The sequence below is a fragment of the Bos indicus x Bos taurus genome, chromosome 3 (genome assembly GCF_003369695.1).
Source record: "Bos indicus x Bos taurus breed Angus x Brahman F1 hybrid chromosome 3, Bos_hybrid_MaternalHap_v2.0, whole genome shotgun sequence".
NCBI lineage: Eukaryota > Metazoa > Chordata > Mammalia > Artiodactyla > Bovidae > Bos > Bos indicus x Bos taurus.
This window is the reverse complement of record NC_040078.1, coordinates 110,724,741-110,752,609: the sequence shown is the minus strand read 5'-3', so window position 1 is coordinate 110,752,609 and position 27,869 is coordinate 110,724,741. Positions and strand designations below refer to the sequence as shown.

The 27,869-nt window shown below is 37.9% G+C and overlaps 1 protein-coding gene across 14 annotated transcripts; it reads left to right on the top strand.

The window, feature by feature from the left end:
* ZMYM1 (zinc finger MYM-type containing 1) lies at positions 1-27,869 on the top strand. Of its 14 annotated transcripts, XM_027537889.1 has the most exons (11): positions 8-257; positions 12,374-12,537; positions 13,646-13,718; positions 13,925-14,174; positions 15,517-15,698; positions 19,055-19,229; positions 19,319-19,531; positions 21,435-21,588; positions 22,527-22,652; positions 22,819-22,856; positions 23,467-27,869. In XM_027537889.1, exons 5-11 carry the CDS (start codon positions 15,610-15,612, stop codon positions 25,738-25,740), a joined length of 3,069 nt encoding a protein of 1,022 aa, XP_027393690.1. In that variant the 5' UTR covers positions 8-257; positions 12,374-12,537; positions 13,646-13,718; positions 13,925-14,174; positions 15,517-15,609; the 3' UTR covers positions 25,741-27,869. The 14 variants fall into 14 exon arrangements, with proteins under 14 accessions (XP_027393686.1, XP_027393690.1, XP_027393685.1 ...); XM_027537884.1 differs by lacking the exon at positions 15,517-15,698 and having other exon boundaries at positions 22,530-22,652; XM_027537883.1 differs by lacking the exon at positions 15,517-15,698.

The following is a 27,869-nucleotide window of genomic DNA, read 5'->3' as shown; positions in this document are numbered from 1 at the left end:
ACGACGGGAAAGGGGCGGGGCCTACGAGACCGTTTTGCGTCGGAACTGCTTTTAGAAACCTCGCGTGGCGGGCGTTCCTGAAAGAAGTTGGGAAGCCTCCTTAAGCGGTTGTGGCGTCGATCTTTATTCATGTGCTTTACCAGAGGCGAGCGGAGAGTTTCACCAGTCAGAGGGAAGATGAAGTGTCCGGGAGAGCCGGGGTTCTAGGAACCCAGCCTTGCCTGTGGATGCCGCCCTGTGGGGGTCGAGAATTCAGGGTCAGTCCCCCTGGCTAGTGTTTGTCGTCTCCTTTAACTTTGTCCTCAGAGTCGGGGCGTCTTTGCCAAGACTTTCCGCGTTTCTCGCCGCCTACTACCGCTGCGCCGTAACTGCTTTTCAGCCTTGGGTGTCTCTCTGCGGCCTCCGTTTCTGAAACATTTCATTAGATCACACCTGTGGCTCTATCTACCTCGTTAAGGCAATTATTTTTTCAAACTTAAAAAATCTTGACACTCCTTTTGCAAATAGAATTGTACACGGGATGTTTGCTAAGAGAGAGTTTCAAATTATAAGAATTTCGTAATTAATTCGGATTTGAAATTGGAATTAGATGAAGGTGCAGTCTTCATCATTTTATTGCAGTATTTTGCTCTAGTGTACAAGATTGAAAGTAACTTGGTTTCATGGATGGTTACATTTTGAACTTTCTCAGGTTGCAGTCTGATACTTTTCAATTCAACTGAACCGAAAGCTCAAAAGTCGGTAAGTGGAGAGTTCTCTAAGGGTTGAATCATTAATAGCATCTGACGATTGCTTGTATTTCTCATCACAATTATATGACAAGACGCCCCCAAAATATATAACACGAAATATATTACAGTTAGTCCTGATGGAATCAGGACTCAGCACTTTGCCCAACTAAAGTCTTAGTCTTAAATCAAGAGTGTTACTCAGAGGAGTAGACTCCTTTGCTAAATAGTGAATTTACTTCTAGGATTTTCTGTGAGTGGATATATACAGTTCAGAACCCAAAAAGGATAGGTCCAAAGCTGTCATCTTCCTTACTAGTGATACATCAACTGTGTTCACCTGGATGGAAAAATTATTTTCTATAGGTCTCTGTAATTTAGCACAAATTAAAGCTTTGGAGGTCTCCAAAATACCTAACATTTAATGTGTAACACAGCTGAGTGTATCTTAGGATTTTATTAGGTTTTTTTTTTTTTTAAGTAAATTTTTACTTAAGAAAAGAACTATGAATGAAATGGTTGCTGAACCCCAAAAGCTTAAGTACAAAGTTTTTATATTCAAGTACTTTCCTGATATGACTCAAATCTACTCTTCTAACCTTATTTCCTTCCTCTGGCACTCTTGCATTTTATCTCCAACCGTATCTTCTTATAGCATAGTTGAGTTAAGGAGACCAGAATTTTGGGTTGCCTAAGTAGTTGAATGGGAAATAGATGGGGAAACAGTGGAAACAGTGTCAGACTTTATTTTTTTGGGCTCCAAAATCACTACAGATGGTGACTGCAGCCATGAAATTAAAAGACGCTTACTTCTTGGAAGGAAAGTTATGACCAACCTAGATAGCATATTCAAAAGCAGAGACTTTACTTTGCCAACAAAGGTCCGGCTAGTCAAGGCTATGGTTTTTCCTGTGGTCATGTATGGATGTGAGAGTTGGACTGTGAAGAAAGCTGAGCGCCAAAGAATTGATGCTTTTGAACTGTGGTGTTGGAGAAGACTCTTGAGAGTCCCTTGGACTGCAAGGAGATCCAGCCAGTCCATTCTGAAGGAGATCAGCCCTGGGATTTCTTTGGAAGGAATGATGCTAAGGCTGAAACTCTAGTACTCTGGCCACCTCATGAGAAGAGTTGACTCATTGGAAAAGACTGATGCTGGGAGGGAATGGGGGCAGCAGGAGAAGGGGATGACAGAGGATGAGGTGGCTGGATGGCATCACTGACTCGATGGACGTGGAGTCTCAGTGAACTCCGGGAGTTGGTGATGGACAGGGAGGCCTGGCGTGCTTCGATTCATGGGGTCGCCAAGAGTCAGACACGACTGAGCGACTGATCTGATCTGATCTGATCTGAAGTAGTTGAAACTCAAGTGGTACAATCTTGGAGGAGAGAACCTCTGAGGCATAAGCCCTCCAAATTTGCAGACAAATATTCCCCTCCTCCACTTTTTGGGCTTCCCTGGTAGCTCAGATGGTAAAGAATCTGCCTGCAATGCAGGAGATGTGAGTTCAGTCCCTGGGTCAGGAACATCCCCTGGAGAAAGGAATGCCTACCCACTCCAGTACTCTTGCCTGGAGAATTCCATGGACAGAACATGGGGTCGCAAAGAGTTGGACAGGACTGAGCGATTAACACTTTCACTTTCCACTTTTTAGCTAACTCCTGAACTGCACATCTACAAAGCAAGACTCAAAAAAACCTAGGAGAAAACAGCAGTTGGGAGGATAAACACCTAAAAGTAGATTATAGTAGCTTTGCAAAGTTAGGAGCAGTTGAAGTTTAAGTAGAGGGGACTTGGTAAATGTGGACTTTCAGTTGAGATTCCTGCAGGTGGGGTGGGGGGTGGGGAGAGGGGGGCGCCAAACCCTAGAAGTAAAGGTCACAATTCCTAAGAGATAAGACTGCTTTATCCTGGAAAGTGTCCTCAGGGGTAGTCTTAATTTTATAATTATTGCCAGTGGCAGGGTTTTAGCATGCTAGAAGCTATTCTGATAGGCCTCAATTTATCTTGTCTAAGCATATCTTAGTTTTAGTTCTCTCCAGTAATGGCAACCCACTCCAGTACTCTTGCCTGGCAAATCCCATAGACAGAGGAGCCTGGTAGGCTGCAGTCCATGGGGTCGCTAAGAATTGGACACGACAGAGCGACTTCACTCAAACTTTTCACTTTAATGCATTGGAGAAGGAAATGGCAACCCACGCCAGTGTTCTTGCCTGGAGAATCCCAGGGACGGGGGAGCCTGGTGGGCTGCCATCTATGGAGTCGCACAGACTCCATATGGACACGACTGAAGCCACTTAGCAGCAGCAGAGCTGAGTTGGTTTAGAAGCTGAGTAGAATTTGAATAGGCAAAAATGACTTTGCAAGTAGGAGAAGAGTGAGAGCAGAAGTATAGTGGGGAAGAATGAAAAGATTAAAGTGACTCAGTTTGAAGCATCAGGTTTGATGAAGTTTATATCTTAAGGAAAGAAAAAAATTTAAGCATAGAATTATCTTCTGTGTCCCTTTGGGCCTCCTCTCTCCCCCTTTAGTGTGTAGTGTTCATCTGCATTATACATTAACCAGACCTCCCCCAAAATGGGAGTGCCTTCAGGCATTTATTATTATAATGCCAATATATATAATGGCCAGTAATATTATAATGCCGATTATTTTTCCTCCCTCTAGCAATGGAATTTCCTAAAAGATTAGTGTTCTTTCCAAGCTCAGTGAGGAGTCATGGTGACTTACTGCTCACTTTCTACATGCTTATCTAGACTTTGTATCTTTGATGACCTTTATGTAAAGTGTCAGTGTGTTATTTTGACATATGATCCTTTGTCTTGAAAATGAATGTGATGGTGCCTTCATCTCCTAACAGATGAAACCCTCCCCAGCGCTTTCTGAAAGACTTCCCAGTTTATACTCCAGTTGGCTCAAATAAAATCCTCTCTCTTAGATTGACAGTTGTTTAATTTTTCATCAACAGGTTTTATATATGCAGTATTGTTATTTCCAGGAGGGAAGTGTATACATTTCCTCTGGAGGTCTGTTTATGTATCTGGAAGTAACTTCTAATAGCTTGCAAATTCTTTGCAGTCTCATGGGTTTTTCTTTGTTTCATTGAAGTTGACACAGTATTGTGTTAATTTCAGGTGTATACCAGAGTGATTCAGTTATATATTTATAATATATATATATACAAACACATATATATTTCCATAACATATTATTTTCCATTATAGATTATTATAAGATATTGGCTGTATGAATGTTTACTGTGCTATATATAAAGTAAATCCTTGTTTTATGTATGAAAGAAAGTGTTAGTCACTCAATTGTGTCCAACTCTTTGTGACCCCATTGACTGTAACCTGCCAGGCTCCTCTGTTCATGGGATTCTCCAGGCAAGAATACTGGAGTGGGTTGCCATTTCCTTCTCCAGGGGATCTTCCTAACCCATGGATCAAACCCAGGTCTCCTGCATTGCAGGCAGATTCTTTACTATTCTAGCCACCAGGGAAGCCTGTTTTATGTATAGAGGTTTGTATTTGTTAATGTCATCCTCCTAATTTATCCCTCCTTCCCCTCTTTCCCTTTTAGTAACCTGTTAAGCTTATTTTCTGTGCCTATGAGTTTGTTTCTATTTTGTGTATAGACTATTTGTATTATTTTTTAGATTCCACTTATAAGTGATATATTTGTCTTGTCTAACTAGATCACACCATCGTGATTATCTTGGTCATGAAGAACTTTTTTGTACAGTTGTTCTGTGTATTCTTGCCACCTCTTCTTAATATCTTCTGTTTCTGTTAGGTTCATACCATTTCTGTCCTTTATGGAGCCCATCTTTGCATGAAATGTTCCCTTGGTATCTCTAATTTTCTTGAAGAGATCTCTAGTCTTTCCCATTCTATTGTTTCCTCTATTTCTTTGCATTGATCACAGAGGAAGGTTTTCTTATCTTTCCTTGCTATTCTTTGGAATTCTGCATTAAGATGCTTATATCTTTCCTTTTCTCCTTTGCTTTTCGCTTTTCTTCTTTTCACAGCTATTTACAAGGCCTCCCCAGACAGCCATTTTGCTTGTTTGCATTTCTTTTCCATGGGGATGGTCTTGATCCCTGTCTGCCATACAGTGTCATGAACCTCCATCCATAGTTCATTAGGCACTCTATCTGTCAGATCTAGTCCCTTAAATCTATTTCTCACTTCTACTGTATAGTCATAAGGGATTTGATTTAGGTCATACCTGAATGACCTAGTGATTTCCCCCACTTTCTTCAATTTAAATCTGAATTTGGCAATAAGGAGTTCATGATCTGAGCCACAGTCTTGTTTTTGCTGACTGTATAGAGCTTCTTCATCTTTGGCTGCAAAGAATATTATCAGTCTAACTTCGGTGTTGACCATCTGGTGATGTCCATGTGTAGAGTCTTCTCTTGTGTTGTTGGAAGAGGGTGTTTGCTATGACCAGTATGTTCTCTTGGCAGAACTCTACTAGCCTTTGCCCTGCTTCATTCTGTATTCCAAGGCCAAATTTGCCTGTTACCCCAGGTGTTTCTTGACTTCCTACTTTTGCATTCCAGTCCCCTATAATGAAAAGGACATCTTTTTTGGGTGTTAATTCTAAAAGGTCTTGTAGGTCTTCATAGAGCTATTTTAAATCCTGAAAAATGATGCTGTGAAAGTGCTGCATTCAATATGCCAGAAAATTTGGAAAACTCAGTAGTGGCAACAGGACTGGAAAAGGTCAGTTTTCATTCCAGTCTCAAAGAAAGGCAAGGCCAAAGAATGCTCAAACTACCGTACAATTGCACTCATCTCACCCGCTAGTGAAGTAATGCTCAAAATTCTGTAAGCCAGGCTTCAGCAATATGTGAACCGTGAACTTCCAGATGTTCAAGCTGGTTTTAGAAAAGGCAGAGGAACCAGAGATCAAATTGCCAACATCCGCTGGATCATGGAAAAAGCAAGAGAGTTCCAGAAAAACATCTATTTCTGCTTTATTGACTATGCCAAAGCCTTTGACTGTGTGTATCACAATAAACTGGAAAATTCTGAAAGAGATGGGAATACCAGACTAACCTGACCTGCCTCTTGAGAAACCTGTATGCAGGTCAGGAAGCAACAGTTAGAACCGGACATGGAACAACAGACTGGTTCCAAATAGGAAAAGGAATACATCAAGGCTGTGTATTGTCACCCTGTTTATTTAACTTCTGTGCAGAGTACATCATGAGAAACGCTGGACTGGAAGAAGCACAAGCTGGAATCAAGATTGCCGGGAGAAATATCAATAACCTCAGATATGCAGATGACACCACCCTTATGAAAGAAAGTGAAGAGGAACTAAAAAGCCTCTTGATGAAAGTGAAAGAGGAGAGTGAAAAAGTTGGCTTAAAGTGCAACATTCAGAAAACGAAGATCATGGCATCCGGTCCCATCACTTCATGGCAAATAGATGGAGAAACAGTGGAAACAGTGTCAGACTTTATTTTTCTGGGCTCCAAAATCACTACAGATGGTGACTGCAGCCATGAAATTAAAAGACGCTTACTCCTTGGAAGGAAAGTTATAACCAACCTAGACAGCATATTCAAAAGCAGAGACATTACTTTGCCAACAAAGGTCTGGCTAGTCAAGGCTCTGGTTTTTCCAGTGGTCATGTATGGATGTGAGAGTTGGACTGTGAAGAAAGCTGAGTGCCGAAGAATTGATGCTTTTGAACTGTGGTGTTGGAGAAGACTCTTGTGAGTCCCTTGGCCTGCTAGGAGATCCAACCAGTCCATTCTAAAGAGATGAGTCCTTTAGAAGGAATGATGCTAAAGCTGAAACTCCAGTACTTTGGCCACCTCATGCGAAGGGTTGACTCATTGGAAAAGACTCTGATGCTGGGAAAGATTGGGGGCAGGAGGAGAAGGGGATGACAGAGGATGAGATGGCTGGATGGCATCACCAACTTGATGGAAATGAGCTGAGTGAACTCTGGGAGTTGGTGATGGACAGGGAGGCCTGGCATGCTGCAATTCACGGGATCGCAAAGAGTCGGACACAACTGAGCGACTGACCTGACTTGATTGACCATCTGTGTGACTTCTTCAGAGAAATGGCTGTCTTCTGCCCATTTTTTAATTGGGTTATTTGGTGTTTTTTGATATTGAATTGTATGAGCTGTTTGTATATTTTGGAAATTAAGCCATCTGCAAATATTTGCTGACATTCTATATGTTTTCTTTTTGTTTTATTGATTATTCCCTTTGTTGTTCAAAAGTTTTTTAGTTTGATTAGGTCCCATTTATTTATTTTTGCTTTTTTTTTGCCTTGGGAGACTGATCTAAGAAAATATTGCTATGATTTATGTCCAAAATATTTTGCTTGTGTTCCCTTCTAGGAGTTTTATGGCGTCTTATAATTGGGTCTTTAAACCATTTTGAGTTTACTTTTGTACATGGAGTGAGGGAGTGTTCTAATTTCACTTATTAACATATAGCCATCCAGCTTTCCTAACACCACTCGCTGAAAAGACTGTCTTTTCTCCACTGTGTTTTCTCACCTCATTTGTCATAGATTAATTGACCATGTGTGTGTGGGGTTATTCTGTTCCACTGAGCTATGTGTATGTTTTTGTGCCAGTACCATGCTGTTTTGATCACTGTAGCTTTGTAATGTAGTCCAAAGTCTGGAAGTATTATGTTTCCAATGTTGTTCTTTTGTGTTTATGGTTCTGTATAAATTTTAAGATGATTTGTTCTAGTTCTGTGAAAAGTATCATGGGTATTTTCATAGGGATTACATGAAATTTATAGTTTGCTTTAGGTAGTATGGACATTTTAACAGTATTCTTCAAATCTAAGGTCATGAGATATCCTTCCATTTCTTTGAATCATATTCAGTTTCTTTTATCAATGTTATGTAGTTTTCAGTGTATAGGTCTTTCACTTCCTTGATTAAATTTATTCCTTAGAGTTTTGTGAAGGGGTTGACATCATATCAAATGGGATTTTTTTTTACTTTTTTTTTTTTTGTAATTTTATTTATTTATTTATTTTTAAGTTTTGGCAGCCCTGGGTTTCGGCTGTTGCACCCAGAGCTTCTCTAGCTGAGGTAGGCGGGGTCTGCCCTTTTGCTGTGGTGCACAGCCTCTCTTAGCAGCGGCTTCTCTTTTTGCGGCACACAGGCACAGTAGTTGCAGCTCATGGGCCCCATTGCTCCTTGGCATGTGGAATCTTCCTGGACCAGGGATTGAACCCATGTCCCCTGCATTGGCAGGTGGATTCTTATCTGTTACACCACCACGGAAGTCCTTTTTACTCTCTTTCTGATCCTCATGTTTTCTTTTAAAAATAATGTGAGTTTTCTGCTTCATAATCTGTCCCTCTTTGGTTTAAATTAAAATTTGTTTAATTAACTAGCAGGAAGATGTTCCACATTTATTCTGTGACTATTAATAGTCTCCAGTGTATATGTGGTTTAGCTCCAGTTTGGGAAGATGGATGGGATTATGTTAAAAAGAGGTCTCTAGGACTTGTTACTCCTTTGTTCATCTTATTGAGAAAGGAAGTAATGAATTTGTTGTTCATGTATGTCTTTTGCTCTTTTTGTTTTTTTAGTAGCTAAAGAAGTGTTATGTACCATTTTCTTCTGTCTCAAATATATTTTGATTAGTTACATTTTCAAGGTACTTTCTATTCTTTGCCTGTGTGATGACTGACATGTTTGAAGGAATTCCTCGATATTCTATTTTTAATTGATCTTTAAAGTTAATATAGCATATTTACTTTCAAGTGAAGGGTATCTACAATCTAGTAGTTAATTTCCAGCGAGTTTTACTCTACTGATTGTATATAATGCTCAAATGGACTGAGCAGAGGCTGTATGAGTTTTTATTGCACCGTGAGGCCTTATTTAATTTTCTGCCTAGAGATAGGAGATTACAGTAAAAGCTGAGTTAAAGATCAGGGTGAGGTTGGTGGTTGAGTTCCAACCTCAGAAATAAAAGACAGTGACAGAACTTGGGGATTTTCAACATACTAACTCAGTATAAAACCGTAGACCTGGAATTATTCCAGTAAGAGCTTTAACTTAACCTTATCTGTTTTACTTATCTCCTGCCCTTGTAATCATTATTTGTAAAGCAAAGAGTTTCCTTTTCTCATGGAGGTGGTATAAGAAAAGAATCCAGGAGACTTGTCCTCTGCAGTGAAGGTTAGGAAGGGAAAGAGTTCCAGAGGATTTAGAATTGGAGGTGGCAGCTGCAAGAAAAATGGAAAATAGGCCAAGAACCGTCTGCCAACGCAGGAGATGCAGGTTCAAAAAGAGAGACACAGGTTCGATGCCTGGGTCAGGAAGATCCTTTGGTGGAGGGCATGGCGACCCACTCCAGTATTCTTGCCTGGAGAATCCCATGGACAGGGGAGCCTGGCAGGCTACAGTCTTTAGAGTGGCGAAGAGTTGGACATGACTGAAGCTACTTAGCATGCAAGGAAAAGAGAATGCAAGGAACCAGTCTGTCCTTGAAAATAGAGGCCTTGGGACTGAACAATCATTACCTGAAAACTGGGTTTACCTCTTGGTGGTTGTCAAGCCAATAGACACAACCATGCCAAATACTGGGAGAAGGAAATATTTGTCATTATTTACTTCCCTGGTGGCTCAGTGGTAAAGAATCCACCTGCTAGTGCAGGAGATGGAAGTTCGGTCCCTGGGTTGGGAAGATCCCCTTGAGAAGGAAATGGCAACCCACTCCAGCATTCTTGCCTGGGAAATCCCATGGACAGAAAAGCCCGGCAGGCTATAGTCCATGGGATAGCAAAGAATCAGACGAGACTGAGCACATATACATGTAGCAAGTAAGGAGAACACTGGGGAGCTTACCCAAAGCATTGTCTCCCCAACAGCAAAACTGGGAAAGTTTTAAACTAAAGTGAAAGAAAGAAAGTGAAGTCACTCAGTTGTGACAGACTCTTTGTGACCCCACGGACTGTAGCCTACCAGCCTCCTCCGTCCATGGAATTTTCCAGGCAAGACTACTGGAGTGGGTTGCCATTTCCTTCTTCTTTAAGGGTACTTGCATATTCACGAAGGGGCTTGAACAGAGAAGAATTCAGCATAGCATTGGAACAAAGGTCAACAGAGCCCAAGGTTTAGTTGATTGAAGTCTGGAGGGTCAACATCATCTTCCCACCCTCCAGCTGGAAGGGAGCCTTAGTTCCTGTGGACCTCAAAGGTATTCCCTTGAGGAACCAGGGCCCTGCCCCCCACGGCAGCAGTGTTGTTTCTTGACTGCTCCTCCCTTGTTTCAGCATTCCCTCATGTGGCACTTGTGGTAAAGAACCCGCCTGCAGTGCAGGAGACATAAGAGATGTGGGTTTGATCCTTGGGTTGGGAAGATCCCCTGGAGAAGGGCATGGCAACCCACTCCAGTATCCTTTCCTGGGAAATCCCATGGACAGAGAAGCCTGGCGGGATACAGTCAATAGGGTCACAGAGTAATACACAACTGAAGTGACTTAGCACTAGTGTTAGATTATCTAGTTCAACTCATTAATTTTGGACTTCCTGGTGGCTCAAACGGTAAAGAATCTGGGGACCTGAGTTCGATCCCTAGGTCGGGAAGCTACCCTGAAGGAGGCAATGGGTACCACTCCAGTGTTCTTCCCTAGAGAATTCCAGAGACAGAGGAGCCTGGCAAGCTACAGTCCATGGAGTTGCAAAGAGTCAGACATGACTGAGCAGCTACCACCACCACGAGCAAGATCATTAATTACTAAGACCTGCTGAAGGGCAAGCATTGAAGCCAGGCTTAGATCACAAAATGGTTTAGGCCAAAATGGTTCTCTTACATCAAGAAAGCCATATGTGATTCTATTTCTCCAGGGACTCTAATCTGCTTTGCATAATCAAAAGGCTCCTGTAGTTAGTTCCTCAAAAGTTATAAAATGGGAGTTCTTTTTTAAGCTAAATGCACGCAGTCTTTTATATTTTGATTTTGGATATTAGCTACTGTTAAAAAAAAAATTCAACCCAGTAAATTTGAAGATCTAATCAGTATCATTCAGAAATCTGACAATATGCCATCTAGTGAATAGCAGGATATTCAAGGAGCTGTACAAGATGGAAGGTTTTATAGGCAGAAAGAAGGTAGGATAAGGAAGCTAAAAGAGTAGACTATTTCAGACAGTGTTTTGGGCAGATTACCTCATTAGTGCTGACCAAGAAATTAACTGACTGGCTTAAAATTTCACTATTTGGAGAGTCTGAAACTACAGTTCAGTTAGGTATTAGTCTTGATGGGACTTAGCACAAATAAGTCCATCTTGGGCTTGTTGTTTCTTCTTAATACTATTTACCAAAAAGGAATTGATGGGAGGTGGAGGAGGCATTAAGTATAATGAGAAAATAGATTCAAGACAATCATTTGATCCAATTTGGTGATGAGATGTGAGACTTTGGGAGAAGAGGAATTTATGGCTATCCCTAGATTTTTGGCCTGGAAAATTGGGTATATACATACCATAAAGCCATTTCCCAAGAAAGACGACATGTATAAGGCAGGCTTCTGGGGATAATACGAGAATTAAGTGTTTTGTGTTCTTTGGCTGTGGTGGGTCTTCATTGCTTCATGCAGGCTTTCTCCAGTAGAAGAAGGGGCGCTACTCTCTGTTGTGCGTGCAGGGATTCTCATGCCTCCGGGGCTGCTCCTGCTGCAGCATGCAGGCTTCCTAGTTGCCCCTCATGGGCTTAGTAGTCATGGCACACAGACTTAGTTGCTCCTCAGCATGTGGAATCTTCCTGGACCAGGGGTCAAACTGGTGTCCCTTGCATTACAAGGCAGATTTCTTAACCACTGATCCACCAGGGAAGCCCAGGAATATAGTTTTAAGTCTCTTGAATTTGAGGAATGCCTGGAACATTTAAGTGGAGATATTTAATAGGTAGTTAGTTACCTGGGCTAGAGCTCAGGCATATAGATGGAAAAGAGCATATAGATGATGCTTGAATCCCAGATTGTGCCCATGAGCAAGTGAAAAGAGTCCTGAGGAATTGTGCTTAGAGGAACATAGATATTTAGAAGCAGGTGAAGTAAATGAGAAAAAGACTGGCAAAGAGGTTGGAGGAGAAATAGGTCTTGGAGTTACAAGAGTCAAGGAAGGAGAGAATTTCAAAGACAAGAGAAGAATTGGTCAGAGGGAAGGCAGTAGCTTTAGAAACTGGATTTTTTTTTTTTTTTTTTTAATGTATTTAAATGCTTCTGTGAAAGGAACCAGGAGACACAGGTTTGATCCCTAGGTTGGGAAGATCCCCTGGAGGAGGAAATGGTAACCCACTCCAGTATTCTTGCCTGGGAAATCCTATGGACAGAGGAGCCTAGCGGGCTGCAGTCCATGGGATCACAAAGAGTCGGACATGACTGAAATGACTGAGCATGAAAGGAACCAGTAATCAGGGGAAGGGGCCCCTGAGGGAATAAAAGTAGAGAAGACTAGTCTTTATGCCAGAAGAAGGCATAGAGTTTATTTACTGGAAGTGGAAAAAGCAAAGCTATACTGCAGAGTAATGAATGAAGGAAAGGTACTGTGAAAGAACCTTTTGTGCCTCCAGAAAATTACTATATTTGAAGGAACTTTTAAAAATCAGACTCTTCATCAGTTCCTAATTTATTTTAGGAAACTGTTTCCCAAGGAAAAAACCCATTAGTTTGGAATTAGAGGATTTCTTTGCATCAGATACTAAGATGAAAGAATCACCAACAAATGGTGACTGTGACAAGGCAGCGGTGACACAAGTTAAGAGGCCAGAGGAAATTAAGGTGGAACCCGACAATACTCAGGTAGATATTTCACCGTATTTTCTGTTTCCAGAGTAGCACTTAATTATAAATTTTAGTATGCAGATGCTAGTTTATTGGTTGAAAATCTTAATTCCTTCCCCAGAGCAGTTGACCAAGTAATGTAGAATGTGTGGTTAAGTGCCATAATAAGCATGTGCAAGAATGTGAGAGAAAGATGGACTGTTTGGATGTGGGTATTGGGTTTAATAAAAAAAAAGATTGCTTAGGGTATTATGGGTCTGTCTGAGGTTAGCACATACTTGTTTTCATTTTTCTTAACTTGAAACAATACAAATAACTAGTTATATGCTTTTGTGCTACTATCTCTATTAAGTAATAGAATTATTTAGTACATTTTAAGTACTTAGAGTTTTTCTCTGTTTATCCAAATTAGATTCATTTTTATCCTTAAACTTTTTTAGACTTATCAAATGCTAAAGAACATATAAAGGATAAATTAGATCAAGCTGTAAGCAGGGCTAAATTTCCTTAGATTGTCTGTATATGAACCTGTTGAAATTTACAATGAAAAGCAATTTCATTTTAAATTTACTTCTAGTATTCTGTTTAGAAATAACATAAATTAGTACCAAGTAAAGGGTATGACTCCCATTGGATGACAATGGGCAATATTAATATTGTCCATCTAGGAAATACCTGTTACTTCTTCAGTTCTTGAACATTCAAAGACATAGAGCAAGTTTGGGTTGATTGCCTGATGCTCTGAAAAAAAATCCTGCTTTGTAAGACTCATTCAGCCCAGTCTAAGAATTTTTGTTTTTAAGGTCCTTATGAAGACAATTAGCTGTTAGTGATCAGAACAAGAAGGGGAAATAAGTACCATTATTGAGTATGTCTACCCTCTTTTTGTAGTAGCTGCTAAGGGACTATGTTAACAAAAACTTATAAAGTCGTATCTAGGTACAGTAGAAAATAGTGTAATAATTAGTGGGTGTTACCAGCCAGAAGTCACCAGAAGGGGAGTATTTACTTATATACCATGGTTCAATGCAATAATACAATTCACTGAACAGACTTGAGCATAATATATCATTTTCTATTGATTGATTGATGCTTTTCATTATTTTCAACTTTTTTTTTTTTTTAGGAGTACTGTCAAGCCCAACAGCCCAAAACTCAGGAGAATGACCTGAAAATAAACTCTGCATTTTCAGACAGTGGTAATAGAATTACTTAAGTTAATCATATTTATTCTGACAAATATGATGGCCAGTTTATTCTCCTTTTTTAGAATCCCCTTGAATAGTGCATTGATTGTTTTGAGTTTCAAGTCCAGAAGAAGTAACCTCTAAAAGATAATGAAAGAATGCATACTTAATTTTATATAAATACTAATTTTTTTTTCCTTCCTGTTTTGTATTTATAGCTCCTCAGATCACTACAGGCATTCAGCTTTCTCTGGCATCATCTGGCATGAATAAGATGCTTCCTTCAATTTCAACCACAGCTGTTCAGGTTTCCTGTTCTGGTTGTAAAAAAGTTTTTCAAAAGGGACAAACTGCTTATCAGAGGAAAGGTTCTACTGAGCTTTTCTGCTCCACACCATGCATCACTGAATACATTTCATCTGGCAGTTCACCAGCTCTTCCGAAGAGAACTTGTTCAAACTGCTCTAAGTATATAATTCTAAATTATGCCCTCTTTTACTTCCCTACATAGATCTTGATCAGAATGTTGATTGTAATTTTGTTTGTTTTTTTCTGAAGTAATCACCTTGGTTTAGGGTAAAGAAGTTGCTTCTGCTTTTGGTTCCTGCAATAGATTGTTCAGAAGTAGTTTTTGTGTGTGTGTTTATTAAGAGAATTGCAGAAATTAAGACGATAGGAGTTGTGTTTCTCTTTACCTTTAAATAATGTGACTTCCAAAACTTATTTTCCTCTTCTTTACATTGGAAATTCTCTACAATTGGGGTAACTGTGTGCCCATTCTGTTTTATCATTTAACTGTATAGAAAGTAACTTACTAAAAACTTAATCATAATAAGTTACTTTTTGACCTTCCAAGGAGTAAAGTTTTATAATGCTTCTCTTGTAGTGGCAAGTGAAGTTGTTTCATAATTTTCCTTTGAAAAATTTAATGGCCTTCAGTAAACATAGATGTATATATGTAGTCTTAAGGTTTCTGTGAACTATTATTGGGGTCTCTTTTGCTAACTTTTTTACTTATGTGAGACAATTTAGGTAAGGAGAAAAGTAATAGTGATTTAATAACATTCAGAATTTTGAACTCTACACTGAGATATATAAAGGTTCAGTGCTTTGAGAGTCATATGGTATTATAAATCTAGTTTGTTATTTCTCATTAAATGCTAGTGTTAAACGTTTTAAATGTTCTTTGTTTCAGAACAAGAGAATACATGAGCCACCAGTTTTGCCACTAAATATGATTAAATGCCTTTCAAATAGTACCTTGTTTTGGGATCAAATTGCCACGATCTGAATCTTGCTTCCTTAGTTCACATTTTGATACTACATGTGATCCCTGAGTGGCTTTATCAACGTCATCTGGGAGCCTGTTAGAACTGTAGAATCTCAGGTTTCCCCAGGCCTATTAATCAGAACTCCATTTATCCCCAAGTGATTCATATACATGCCAAAGTTCAAGCAACATTGAGAACTTCTTAGTATTCCCATCTGTCTTGTTAAATGTACACAAGAATTATGATCATTCAATAATACATTTAAGTGGTCAGAACAATCCTGGCATGTAATAAGAACCAAGGAAATGTTGGCTGTCGGTGGTATTCTCTGAACAAACTCACAAACTCTTTACATAGGTTGCTTTAGCTCCTCATTTGGCTGCTGCTTCAGGAGTTAGCCCTGGCTTCATCTTCCTCCCCAGAATTCTACTTACCTTTTCTCTTGTGCTTTGTAAACCTTTTAACACTGTACTTTGTTCTTTTTCTTTTTTGCTGTGGGCTGTATGGCATTCTCTTCAGCATGCTTTCTTTCTCTGCAGAATCATAAAACTGGAAGGGACTTTAGAGATCATCCTGTTCAAACATTTTCTTTTGGTTTTGAGAAAACTGAGGCCCTGAGAAGTTAAGGTATCATGTTCCTGTGTTTGGAGTTTATCCGTTACACATCTTCAGCAGAGCTCCCAGGCAGATTGAAAAGGCTGAAGCAGGAAAGATTTAGTGTGTAAGTTGTTCTTTAAGGCAAAGAAATCCAATATGAACAAAAAATCAAGTTTTAACTTTTTCTGGAATAAAAATGTTTTGATACAAAATACTTAATTGGTGGAAAGGTAGTGATGCTTAGGCTAGGAGAGGCCATCCATTGTTCAGAATAATGTGTACTTTTTTCAGAACTTTTTATTCTGCATTCATCTGTGTTCATTAGCATCTTGTACTGATACATACTTCTCAGAATTTTTAGCTTATTACCAGTTACCAGTGAGGTTTTTTTTTAATAACAGTGATTTAAAATCTGTTTTGAGTCAATATAGGGTTGTTTTTTTTTTTTTGAAGATCAGTTGATTTACAATGTTGTGTTAGAGTCAGTGTAGTTTTTATTCTGGTTCATGAGCCAATTGAAAGATAGCTTTGAAAATGACATTTTAAATCATGTTAGAAAGATAAGACCCTTTATTTATTTGGCCATACCTAAAGGAGATCAGTCCTGGGTGTTCATTGGAAGGACTGTTGTTGAAGCTGAAACTCCAGTACTTTGGCCACCTGATGTGAAGAACTGATTCATTTGAAAAGACCCTGATGCTGGGAAAGATTGAGAGCAGGAGGAGAAGGGGAGGGCAGGATGAAGTGGTTGGATGGCATCACCAACTCAATGGACACAAGTTTGGGTAAACTCCGGGAGTTGGTGATGGGCAGGGAGGCCTGGCGTGCTGCAGTTCATGGGGTCGCCAAGAGTTGGACACGACTGAGCGACTGAACTGAACTGAACCACATGTCTTGTAGGATCTTAAGTTTCCTGACCAAGGATTGAACTGTGTCACCCTTGGCAGTGAAATCACAGAGTCCTAACCACGACTGCCAGGAAATTCCCATTTTTTTTGTTTTTGTTTTTTTTTTAATAAGGCCTTAGTATATTAGAAGCCAGCAATCTAGTATGCTAGTAGCAGTAAAAGCCAGTAAGCATTTTAGACTTCCATGCTTCTGCCAGTGTAGTTTCTTCTGCCTTCCTTCCCCTCTGGCTAATTTCTTACTATCTGAAAGATCTGCCTCAGATATTTGTACCCTTTATCTGTTCCCATACCATTCCTTCCTCTCCTTTCCCCCACCTACCACCCAGATAATTGTTCCATGGTCTGGGTTTTCATAGTGTCCATAACTCCCAAAACATTTTTCATAAAATAAAATTCTTAAAGAATTGATATTGTTGGCCCTCCACCTGAGTCAGTGCCCAAGGTGCCCCTCACGGCCCCCACTGAAGCCACCTCCACTGAGCAGGCGGGCCCCCAGAGTGCTCTGTAGGTGTAGACTGGGACAGGAACAGGCGGGTCTCCTACACAATACTTCATCCTGAAGAGTTGTGCCTACTTTGTGGCCAGTGGCAAGCTCAATCACCAGAGATGATTGTTGGTGAAAGGGATGAATACACATGAGGCTGAGAGAAGGTAGTACAGATTTGTATGGGAAGCCTCAGTCCTTGCTGTTGTAAATAGATGGGTTACATATTCAGTTACTATTTCAGACTTGTACCAGCTGCATTTTCTCACAATAAAGCTGTATCCTGTCAAAAAAAAAAAAAAGAATTGATATTGTTCCAGTTAGACTATGAACCTCTGGACATTAGGGACTAGATTACATTCATCTTTGTATGCCCAAATCCTAAACACTGTTAGGGACACAGTGAATCCTAGAAAAACATTTTGTCACAACTCAGATACTGCATTTAGAGCTACAGCTTAAACCAGTAAAATGACTGGTGTTAGGATAATGAAAACTGACGTATTGTTTTGGTGCTGTTTAAGGAGGCAGAAAGCTTATAGTACAGATAGTCCCCAACTTCCAGTGGTTCTCCATGATGACTTTTTGACTTTACAGTGGTGCTAAAGTAGTACACATTCAGCAGAAACTTACTTCAAATTTTGAATTTTGATCTTTCCCTGGGCTAGTACAATAATATGCAGTATGATATTCTCACAATGGGAGGCAGCGGCAGTGAGCCCCAGCTCCCAATCAGTCACATGATCACAAGGATAACAACTCATAAACTTAAAAATTATTATGTACCCCTACAACCATTCTTTCACGTTTGGTACCATATTCATTAAGTTATATATTCATCACTTTATAATAAGACTTTTTATCGGATGATTTTACCCATCTGTAGGTTGTTAAGGTAAGTGTTCTAAACACATTTAAAGTAGACTAGACTAAGCTATGATGTTCTATAGGTTAGATGTACATTTTCAACTTATGATATTTTCAGTTTAAAATGGGTTTATCTGGACATAACCCTGTCATAAGTCAAGGAAGATTTGTACCTAAAAATTTGTTCATATTGGGGTATTAAAGTAGTGTTGATTTCAGGAGTATTTCATTTGGAAAACTATTATCTTGAAAGATTGATACTCTGAAGGATCTAGGTAGCCAGAGATTTTGTTTTTTCCTGTAGTAGCAGTTCTCAGATTTTCTGGTTTCTGGATCCCTTTACATACAACAATTTTTGAAGACCATCTTTATTTTATGTAGATCACGTCTAGCTATACATATATTGTGTTAGAAATTTAAACTGAAGAATTTTTAACTATTAACTCAGTAAATAGTGCATATTGACATAAGTATTTTTTTATGAAAACAGCTTTTTAAAAAAATTAGTGAGCATTGTTTTATTAGTATGGCAAACTGCTTTACTGTCTGGCTGGATTTTCATATCTGCTTCTGCATTCAGTTTGTTACAAAATGTTGTTTTGGTTGAAGTCTAAAGAAAATCTGACCTTACAAATAAATAATTGAAAAAGGGAGGAGTGTTTAGCTTTTGAGATAGTTGTAAATGTGTTTTTGATACTACTTGAATGGTAATTTCTTAAATGTCAGTTGTAGTGTGGAATCTGAAACCACATCAGTGAATTTTTTGTACTGTCACCTGAAAATTTAGTGGTCTGTTTGTACTTAGAATGGTTCTTTTACCCACAAATGATTTTTGCTGCATATTATCATCATTTGGAAAATACTGATTCCCTGAGGTATGCAGACTTCCAAATGTTGTCATTTCATTATGGAGTATTTTAAAATCACATTTGCTTTTTTTTTTTTGTAATTTATTTAGTTCTTACTCCTTTTTTTATTCTATTCTGACTTTTTTTTTTTTTTTTTTTGGGCCTTGCCCTGTGGCATGTGGGATCTTATTAGTTCCCCAACCAGAGATCAAACCAAATTCAGATTTTCTTATTTCAAGGCTTATGTTTCTACTGTTTTACAGTTCTTCAGGTATATGAAACAAGGGGAGAGAGTTATTTAAGGGAGTGGTTTAGGTTATGAAGAGAAAATAATTGGAGTAGTTTAATGGTGCCCTTGTTGTTTATTTTTTAGAGACATTTTAAATCTAAAGGATGTGATCAGTATTCAGCTGGAAGATACTACCACTAGCAAAACTTTTTGCAGTCAGTCTTGTCTTTCATCATATGAAGAAAAAAGAAAGCCAGTTGTTACCATATGTGCTAATAGTGTTTCAGCCAAGTGCAGCATGTGTCAGACGACTACTGCTGTAAGTTGCAATATTTCTTAACCTTTAGGGATTCTGAATATTCTGCTTAAATATCAGAGTTTTTACTGGATCTTTTTTTTTAATCCTAGATTCAGTATGAAGTAAAATACCAGAGTGTGAAACATAGTCTTTGCTGTAATGCCTGTTTTTCAAAATTTCACTCCGCTAACAACCTCATCATGAACTGTTGTGAGAATTGTGGAGCTTACTGTTCCACTAGCTCTAGTATGTTTCATATACTTCAAATGGAAGGACAGTCTCATTACTTTAATAGTTCAAAGAGTATTACTACACATAAGCAGGTATGAATAAAGATCACTTCATTTTGAATTTGATTGCATAAGACTCAAGTGAGAAATGGGACAGTTGACTCCCATTAGTTGGCTTGTGAATGTTTTCACCTTAGGAAAATGTGGGGGTATAGATTTTAGTATCATTGGAATTATTTTTAGTTGGTAAGATAATGAAAGAGGTGAAAGAATAGTTCTTTTTTACACAACAGTTCATTATAAAAGATGCATGGAGATTTTCCTGAAGAATCTCAGGGTGATCACCTTACCTTGAGAAAAGGCCAGCAGAAGGAAGCTTATTTATAAACTAGATGGCAACAATAACAATAGCCTGTTGGTCAGTAAGACTCAACCACAGAAATGTTTTTTATTTTTAATTCCATATATTTAATTCTTACACCTCATAAGCAAGGCTGAAAGATGAATCAAGAATGTCGCATGCTTTTCTGAATCAGGAATCCTAGTAGGCAGTAAACCAATGAGAAATAATCCTCTATTTCTGATAGGAGAGCCTTGGATGTGTGGCTCTGAGAACAGAGAAGCTGACGCTGCTCTACTGGATTGAGATGACACAGTTAGTGTTCTGAGTCCCTTTCATGAGGTGGACTGTCACATGTCTTGCATATTCAGATACTGTTTTGAAATACAACTCTATCCCTGTAAATTCTTCCTTAAAAACAAGCAGTTGAAGATGGGAGTCTCAACAAGCCACAATTCAAATAGGTCATCTGGGAACCACAGCTTTTCTGTGGCAGAATTCCCACACCATGAGCGTATCCTCCCTTGGGACCAGAAATGGGAGAACAAAGGGCATAGAACTCTGTCTGAAAACAGTTAATGCCATTCCTTCTTTCTTTCTTTACCCCTCACAGTCAGTAAATAGACCTCCCATTTTAAGAACCTATATTTGAGTACTCAGTTATTCGGCATGTGTGATAGGGTACGACTGATTTGGCTAGATGAGTTAAAAGGCACATCTGACACAATGCCATGCTACATTTAAGGTATTGTATGATTTTGATAATGGAGAAAACCCATACTGTTAGTGAACTGTAGTCAGGAATTAGATTAAGTCTTGGCTTTCCCACATGAGTAATATGTTAATTATATCACTCTTGGTTAATATTAAATATTGGTGAGTTGTTACATTTCTCAAAATATGAAAATTCATACTGATAAGGGACAAAAATAGTAATTTTCAAAATTATACTGTTTTTTGTTACATTGTTCCTTTACCAACATTCTTTCACAGAAAACCTATTATCTGTATTTGTCTTTGCATTTTGTACGCCTAAAAGCTGTTTGATTTCATCACTGTTAGTGTTTCACCAGAAAGAGCAGGTGGTGAACCTCTCGATTTCTATCCTTTTCCTTTGCACACTTAGCTGCTTACAGAATGCACTGTGTTCTGTACCTCTCACTGCTTGTATGTAGCTTTCTTAGAATATGCTTGCAATTTTTACCATGAAGTTAGGCTAGAAAACAGTGATTCCCACAGCATTTTGTAATGTGTATTAGGCACTTTTTTCTGACTCCTCCTTAGCACCAGTGGAAGGCTTTCCTTTAAAGGCTGATGCCCAAGTTGGCATTGGGGAAGGATCTGTAATTATAAGACTTGTGTTCGTTTATGAAGTTGGGTTTGATTTCTTGGAATGAAGAGCATCTTATGACCACTTCATTGCTTGCATATGTATTGTTATTGCTATTAATATACCTAACATAATACAAATAATTATCTAATAGATTAATCAGTTTCCTTTCATTTTAGTCATTACAACCTATAAGGGCCTTTTTTTCTGGTTTTTAAGAAAGCGCAAAAATGTGACTTTGTTGTTATTATAATATTTCGATTAAGCATGGTAGTGGGTATATGTCATAGAGCAAGAATCTGAACATTATTTTACTCTCTTAACAGAAACCAGCCAAATCACTACCACCTGTTCTTTGCAAATCATTGAAGCCCACAGATGAAATGATTGAGACTACCAGTGACTTGGGGAAGACAGAGCTTTTCTGCTCTATTAATTGTTTCTCTGCTTACAGTAAAGCTAAGATGGAATCTTCTACAGGTATTATTTGCTTAGCAGTTATCAGAGATTTAGTAACTGTTGAACAATATTACTGCTTTCCCTTAATTTATAACTTTGATTCATTGCCAAATTAAGCTGACTTAAAACAGGTAGTGGCTGGAGTTGAGGCCTGGGAGGGTGGGGAGGAAGCAGGGGGGAAAAAAAAATCTAAAACTTGTTTCAAAGAAAGATTTTCCATTGTTTTTGCATGAAAGGAATGCCACTTCATCACAAGATTTAATATTTACTTGTAAAGATTGTTGTATTAGAATACAGAATCTTCTACTTTGCCCTGCTTTATAAAAACAAGGCTCTGAGTTACATTTTTCACATGAAGCAGAGCTAGTTGAAAATACTTTGATGTTCACTAATAGAAAGGGATAGATAATCCAGAGCCAACTATGTATTCCACCAAAGAGTCTCATATAGGACCAGTAGTGTTAATTTCATAGACAGTAGAATGAATAATTCCCTTGGGGCTTATGCATCATGCAGATGGACTTATTATAGAAATCTCTGCAATACCTAAGACACCAGCCTAGCTCCTTCATATTGAAGTTGATGAATCCTGGAATGGTTAGAAATGATACCTGTTAGGAGATCCTATAGGAATCTTTTTTGTGTTCTTCATGGGTAATTTCACAGTAAAGATTTGCTTGAAACTTTAAGCAAATAATACGAAAGGACTAAGAAACTGTGCAAACGTAAAAAGATATGAAAAATGTAAATTATCAGTTTAATGTTGGTGTTAATGTTATCCTAAAGAACCTGGCTATTCGTAAGCCCTAATAAAAAGTACTCCAATACTCATCGATACTTAAAGCTATTAGATACTTATGTTATTCATTGAGATACTTGTTATTAAACAGTGCTTTCTGACTGGTTGATTCTGCCTGGTTTATAAGAAATCTTTTCATTTTTATCAATAAATGTTTCAGTGGTACGTGATGCTTCAACGAATCTCCCTTCTCCAAAGAAAGATGCAACTCCAGTTATAAGCAATATAGTGTCATTGGCAGATACTCATGATGCCCTGCCCATTGTGAACTCTGATGTATTACAAGGTAAAAATTGATGTGAAGATATTTGACATATACACTGTTTTGCCATACTTGATTATAGAATCTGTCTTTATTCTGTTTCCTTTCAGTTGTCTAATATGAAATAAATATAATTAATGATACTATTTTATAGCTTATGGTGTAAGATCTTGAATTTATGCTTTAACAGGTACAGTTTCTTCAGTAACAGCAAATGTCATTGAGGATGTAAGTTTTATTTTTAATTGTTTTTGCTACTGCCTTTAAAAAAAAAATTATTTATTTTTGGCTATTCTGGGTCTTTGCTGTTGCATGGGCTTTTTTCTAGTTGCTGTGAGTGGGGCTACTCTCTAGTTCCAGTGTATGGGCTTCTCACTGTGGTGACTTCTCTCGCTGACCACGGGCCCTAGGCACGTGTGGTTCAGTAGTTGTGGCTCCCAGGCCCTAGAGCTCTGGCTCAGTAGTTGTGGCACACAGGCTTAACTGCTCTGTGGCATGTGGGATCTTCCTGGACCAGAGATTGAACCTGTGTCTCCTACACTGGCAAGCAGATTTTTCACCACTGAGCTACCTGGGAAGCCTACTAACTGCCTTCTTTTTTAAGCTTTCCTTTTTTAAACATTATATGTGTATTTGAACATATTCATTCCTGTTTTGATCCTGGAGCTCAAAAACATAGAGCAATAAACACGTTTTGGTATTCACATTCAGATTCCTAGATCTCAAGTCTGACTTGAAATTATTAATGAGAATACTGAGTTATAATAATTGTTAATGTTTCCCTCTTTAATTGACTGTTTGAAAACTGTTCAAACAAATGTTGTCTTTTTCTCCCAAGATTTCACCCAGTGAATCAAGTAATAGTGTGCAGCAGCCAAGCCTTTCACCACCGTCATCTGTAGTCAGTCAGCATACGGTTGCCTTAAATACAGAAGAACAAAAAGGTCATATGTTAAACCAAAATGCTACAAACAATATGAAATCCATGAAAAAAAGTGACAGACTACGTCACCCAAAATTTACATCCAAAATACAAAAAGTTAAAGGTAAATCACGAAGTATTAAAAAATCTTATTTTCAACGATTAGAAAACAGTATTAAAAAGGATGTAATATTTTGTTATTCATGCCAGTTGTTCTGCCAGAAAAAATTTAACTATGGAAGAGAGTCACTTAGAGCACAAGGAATTTCCCATTGGAAAAAAACTATGGAAAAATTCAGAAAGCATGAAAAAAGTGAAATGCATTTGAAGTCATTGCAGTTTTGGAGAGAATACCAATTTTGTGATGCAGCTGTTAATGACACTTTATCTAATCAGTCAAAACAGATTGAAGGAAATAAAAAGTACCTAAAGCTTATAATTGAAAATATTTTATTTCTTGGGAAGCAATGTTTATTCTTAAAAGGAAATGACCAGTCTATTTCGTCTGTGAATAAAGGCAATTTTTTAGAATTGTTAGAAATCCGAGCAAAAGATAAAGGAGAAGAAATATTTCGACTTATGAATTCACAAGTTGACTTCTATAATAGTACACAGATTCAAAATGATATTATTGAAATAATAAAGACTGAAATATTGCAAGATATTGTAAATGAGATCAATGTCTCCTCAGCTTTTTCAGTAATATGTGATGAGACCACTGGTGGTGCCACTAAAGGACAGTTCTCAGTTTGTGTGAGATACCCACAGAAGACATCAAAGGCTGTGTTAATTAAAGAAAGATTTTTGGGTTTCATAGATGTTGAAGAGATGACTGGGACCAGCTTACACAGGAGTATCAAAGCTTACCTGCAGCAAATTGGAGTTGATTTGAATAAAATACGAGGCCAGGCCTATGATAGCACCAGTAATTGGAAGGGAAAATTAAAAAAAATTGCAGCAGAATTTAAGAAGGAAGAGCCAAGAGCTTTATACCTGCATTGTTACACACATTGTTTGGATTTAGCAGTGATTAGGTTTTGTAAAGAAGTAAAAGAGCTCCGAAGTGCTCTAAATACTCTCAGTTCTTTGTTCAACACTATTCATGGGGAAATGTCGGTAAATTTTCAAAACATTTATAAGCTGAGTCAAAGCAAAACATGCAAGAAACACATATCACAACCATGTTGGACAGTCCATGATAATACATTACTGTCTGTGATTGAGGGTCTTCCAGAAATCATTGAAACACTGGAAGTTCTATCAAACCATTCTTCAAACACAAGTTTAGCTGATGAATTGAGTGATTTGTTGGCAGTGGTTTCTAAATTTGAATTTATCTTTTGTTTGAAATTTCTTTATCGAATACTAAGTGTTACAGGAATTCTTTCCAAAGAGTTTCAAAGTGAAACAATAGACATTTTTTCTTTGTCTTCAAAAATAGAAGCAATTTTGGAGTGTTTATCATCTGAAAGAAATGATACTTATTTCAAAACTATCTGGGATGGAGCAGAGGAAATATGTCAAAAAATAACCTGTAAAGGTTTTGAAGTTGAAAGACCTTCATTTCAAAAAAGAAGAAAAATTCAGAAAATTATAGATCCTGGCAATTCAGACAGTATGTTTTTTCCTACCTCAACAGAAGAACAATACAAAGTTAATATTTATTACCAAGGCTTGGATACTGTATTGCAAAATTTAAAATTGTGTTTTTTAGAGTTTGATTATTGTAAAATGAAGCAAATTTCAGAACTGTTACTTAAATGGAATGAACCCTTAAATGAAGCAACAGCCAAAGATATCCAAGAATTTTATAAATTTGATGCAGACATCATCCCAGAACTTAGATTTTATCGGCACTATGCAAAGCTCAACTTTGTCCTGGAATATGATTTTATCAACTTCAGCAATCTTGGCCATTTATTTATTCAGCATGGTCTTCACAATAATATTCCTTGCATATCAAAGCTATTATATATTGCTTTGTCTTGGCCAGTTACTTCAGCAAGTGCTGAAAACTCATTTTCTACACTTTCTCGTCTTAAAACATATTTATGTCGTACCAGGGGACAAGAAAAGCTTAGTGGCTTAGCCCTAATGGCCGTTGAGCAGGAATTGGTAGATAAACTGATGGAACCTGAAAGGCTCAATGGAATTGTGGAAAAGTTTATCCTTCAGGTGAAAGAAATATAGTACTTGCTAGCTTGCATTCACCTGAAAGAATTTTTATTTCTGTTGTATATTATAGTTTATATTTCAAATGTGTGTCTTTTTAAGAAAAAAGGTTTTTCATCAGAACATGTAGCATTTATTGGTTCAAAATTCATGACATAGAATGATACATAGTGAAAAGGCTCCATCCCTTTTTAAATACTCATTTCCCCCTCCCACAAGTATTCTCTGTTTCTCTTAAATATCCTTCTGGAGATACTTAGTCATAAATGTACCGTACACACTGTTCTTCAGCTTGCCTTTTTCCTTTAACATGACATTTTTGTCATGTTCTGTATATCAATACATAGAGTTTTAGAGTCTTTTTTTAATAACCACATAAGATTTAATTGTATGGATGTACCAAAATATATTGGAGCAGTCCCTACTGATAAACATTTTCTTTCCAGTCTATTTCAGTTGCAGATATCGCTGCATTTAATAACCTTGTACATAGGTCATGTTGCTATAAAATAAAATTTTAAACTGGAACTATTAGGTCAGAAGATTTACACATTTTTATTTTTCATAGATATTGGCAAATTGCTTTCTATAAGGATTGTATCATCTTATAGTCCCACCAACAATGTGAGAGTGCCTATTTCCTCAAATCTTTATTAATTATTAATAAACATTTTGATCATTGCAAAGTGTTATTTGAATAATGATATGTTGACCACCTGTTGCAAAGAACTGACTTTGGAAAAGACCGTGATGCTGGCAAAGACTGAAGGCAGGAGGAGAAGGGGACGACAGAGAATGAGGTGGTTGGATGGCATCACCAACTCAATGGACATGAGTTTGAGTAAACTGTGCGAGTTGGTGATGAACAGGGAAGCCTGGTGTGCTGTAGTCCATGGGGTCACAAAGAATCAGACACGACTGAACTAAACTGACTGATACTAATCTCTGTGGAGATGAAATCTCAGTGGAGTTTTTTGTTTTCACTTAAAAGAGTTTTATAGTTTCTGGTCTTACATTTATGTCTTTAATCCATTTTGAGTTTATCATTGTGTGTGGTGTTAGGAAGTATTCTGATTTCATTCTTTTACACATAGCTGTTCAGTTTTCCCAGACCATTTATTGAAGAGGCTGTCTTTGCCCCATTGTATATTCTTGCCTTCTTTGTCAAAAATAAGGTACCCATAGGCACATGGGTTTACTTCTGGGCTTTCTGTCTTGTTCCATTGGTCAGTCTTTCTGTTTTTGTGCCAGTACCATACTGTCTTGATGACTGTAGCTTTGTAGTATAATCTGAAGTCAGGAAGGTTGATTCCTCCGGCTCCACTCTTCTTTCTCAAGACTGTTTTGGCTATTCAAGGTCTTTTGTGTTTCCATATGAATTGTGAAATTTTTTGTTCTAGTTCTGTGAAAAATGCTATTGGTAATTTGATAGGGATCATATTAAATCACATTTGAATTTCCTTTTCTGTGAAATCTCACATTTAAACATTAAAACTAAATTTTGCTGTGGTTTTGGTTGACACATAGCTGGATGACAGTAGGAATTCCTAATCTACTTTATGAGAATGTGACTGTTTTTTGAAATAATTCTGATAGAACTCTTTTTCTGTCTTTACACTTGGTGTGCATCATTCCATGCATATATGATTTTATACTTTAATACATAGCCTTGCTCCACCTGATTGTAAACTTTATGTAAAACTTTAAGTTATATTCTACTTATCTTTCTGCAGTTTGCCTTTTTCACTTTGAGATTTATACATGGATTTCTAGTTGATACATTCTAACTGCTGAATTTGTTTTTGTTCAGTGGCTCAGTCCTGTCTGACTGTGCAGTCCATGGACTGCAGCAGGCCAGGTTTCCGTGTCCTTCACCATCTCCTGGAGTTTGCTCAAACTCATGTCCGTGGAATCAGTGATGCCATCAAACCAATGGATGATGCCAATCTCATCCTCTGTTGTCCCCTTCCCCATTCCATTATATGAATATACATGTTCATCCTTTATTTAAATAGGTGTTTTATATCATCTGATTCTGTATTTTTATTAAACTGCAGTGATCCTTTGTGTATGTGGTATACACTTGTACATCCAGCAAATATTTTTTCAGCATGTATGATACACCAGACACTATTCTAGCTGGCAGA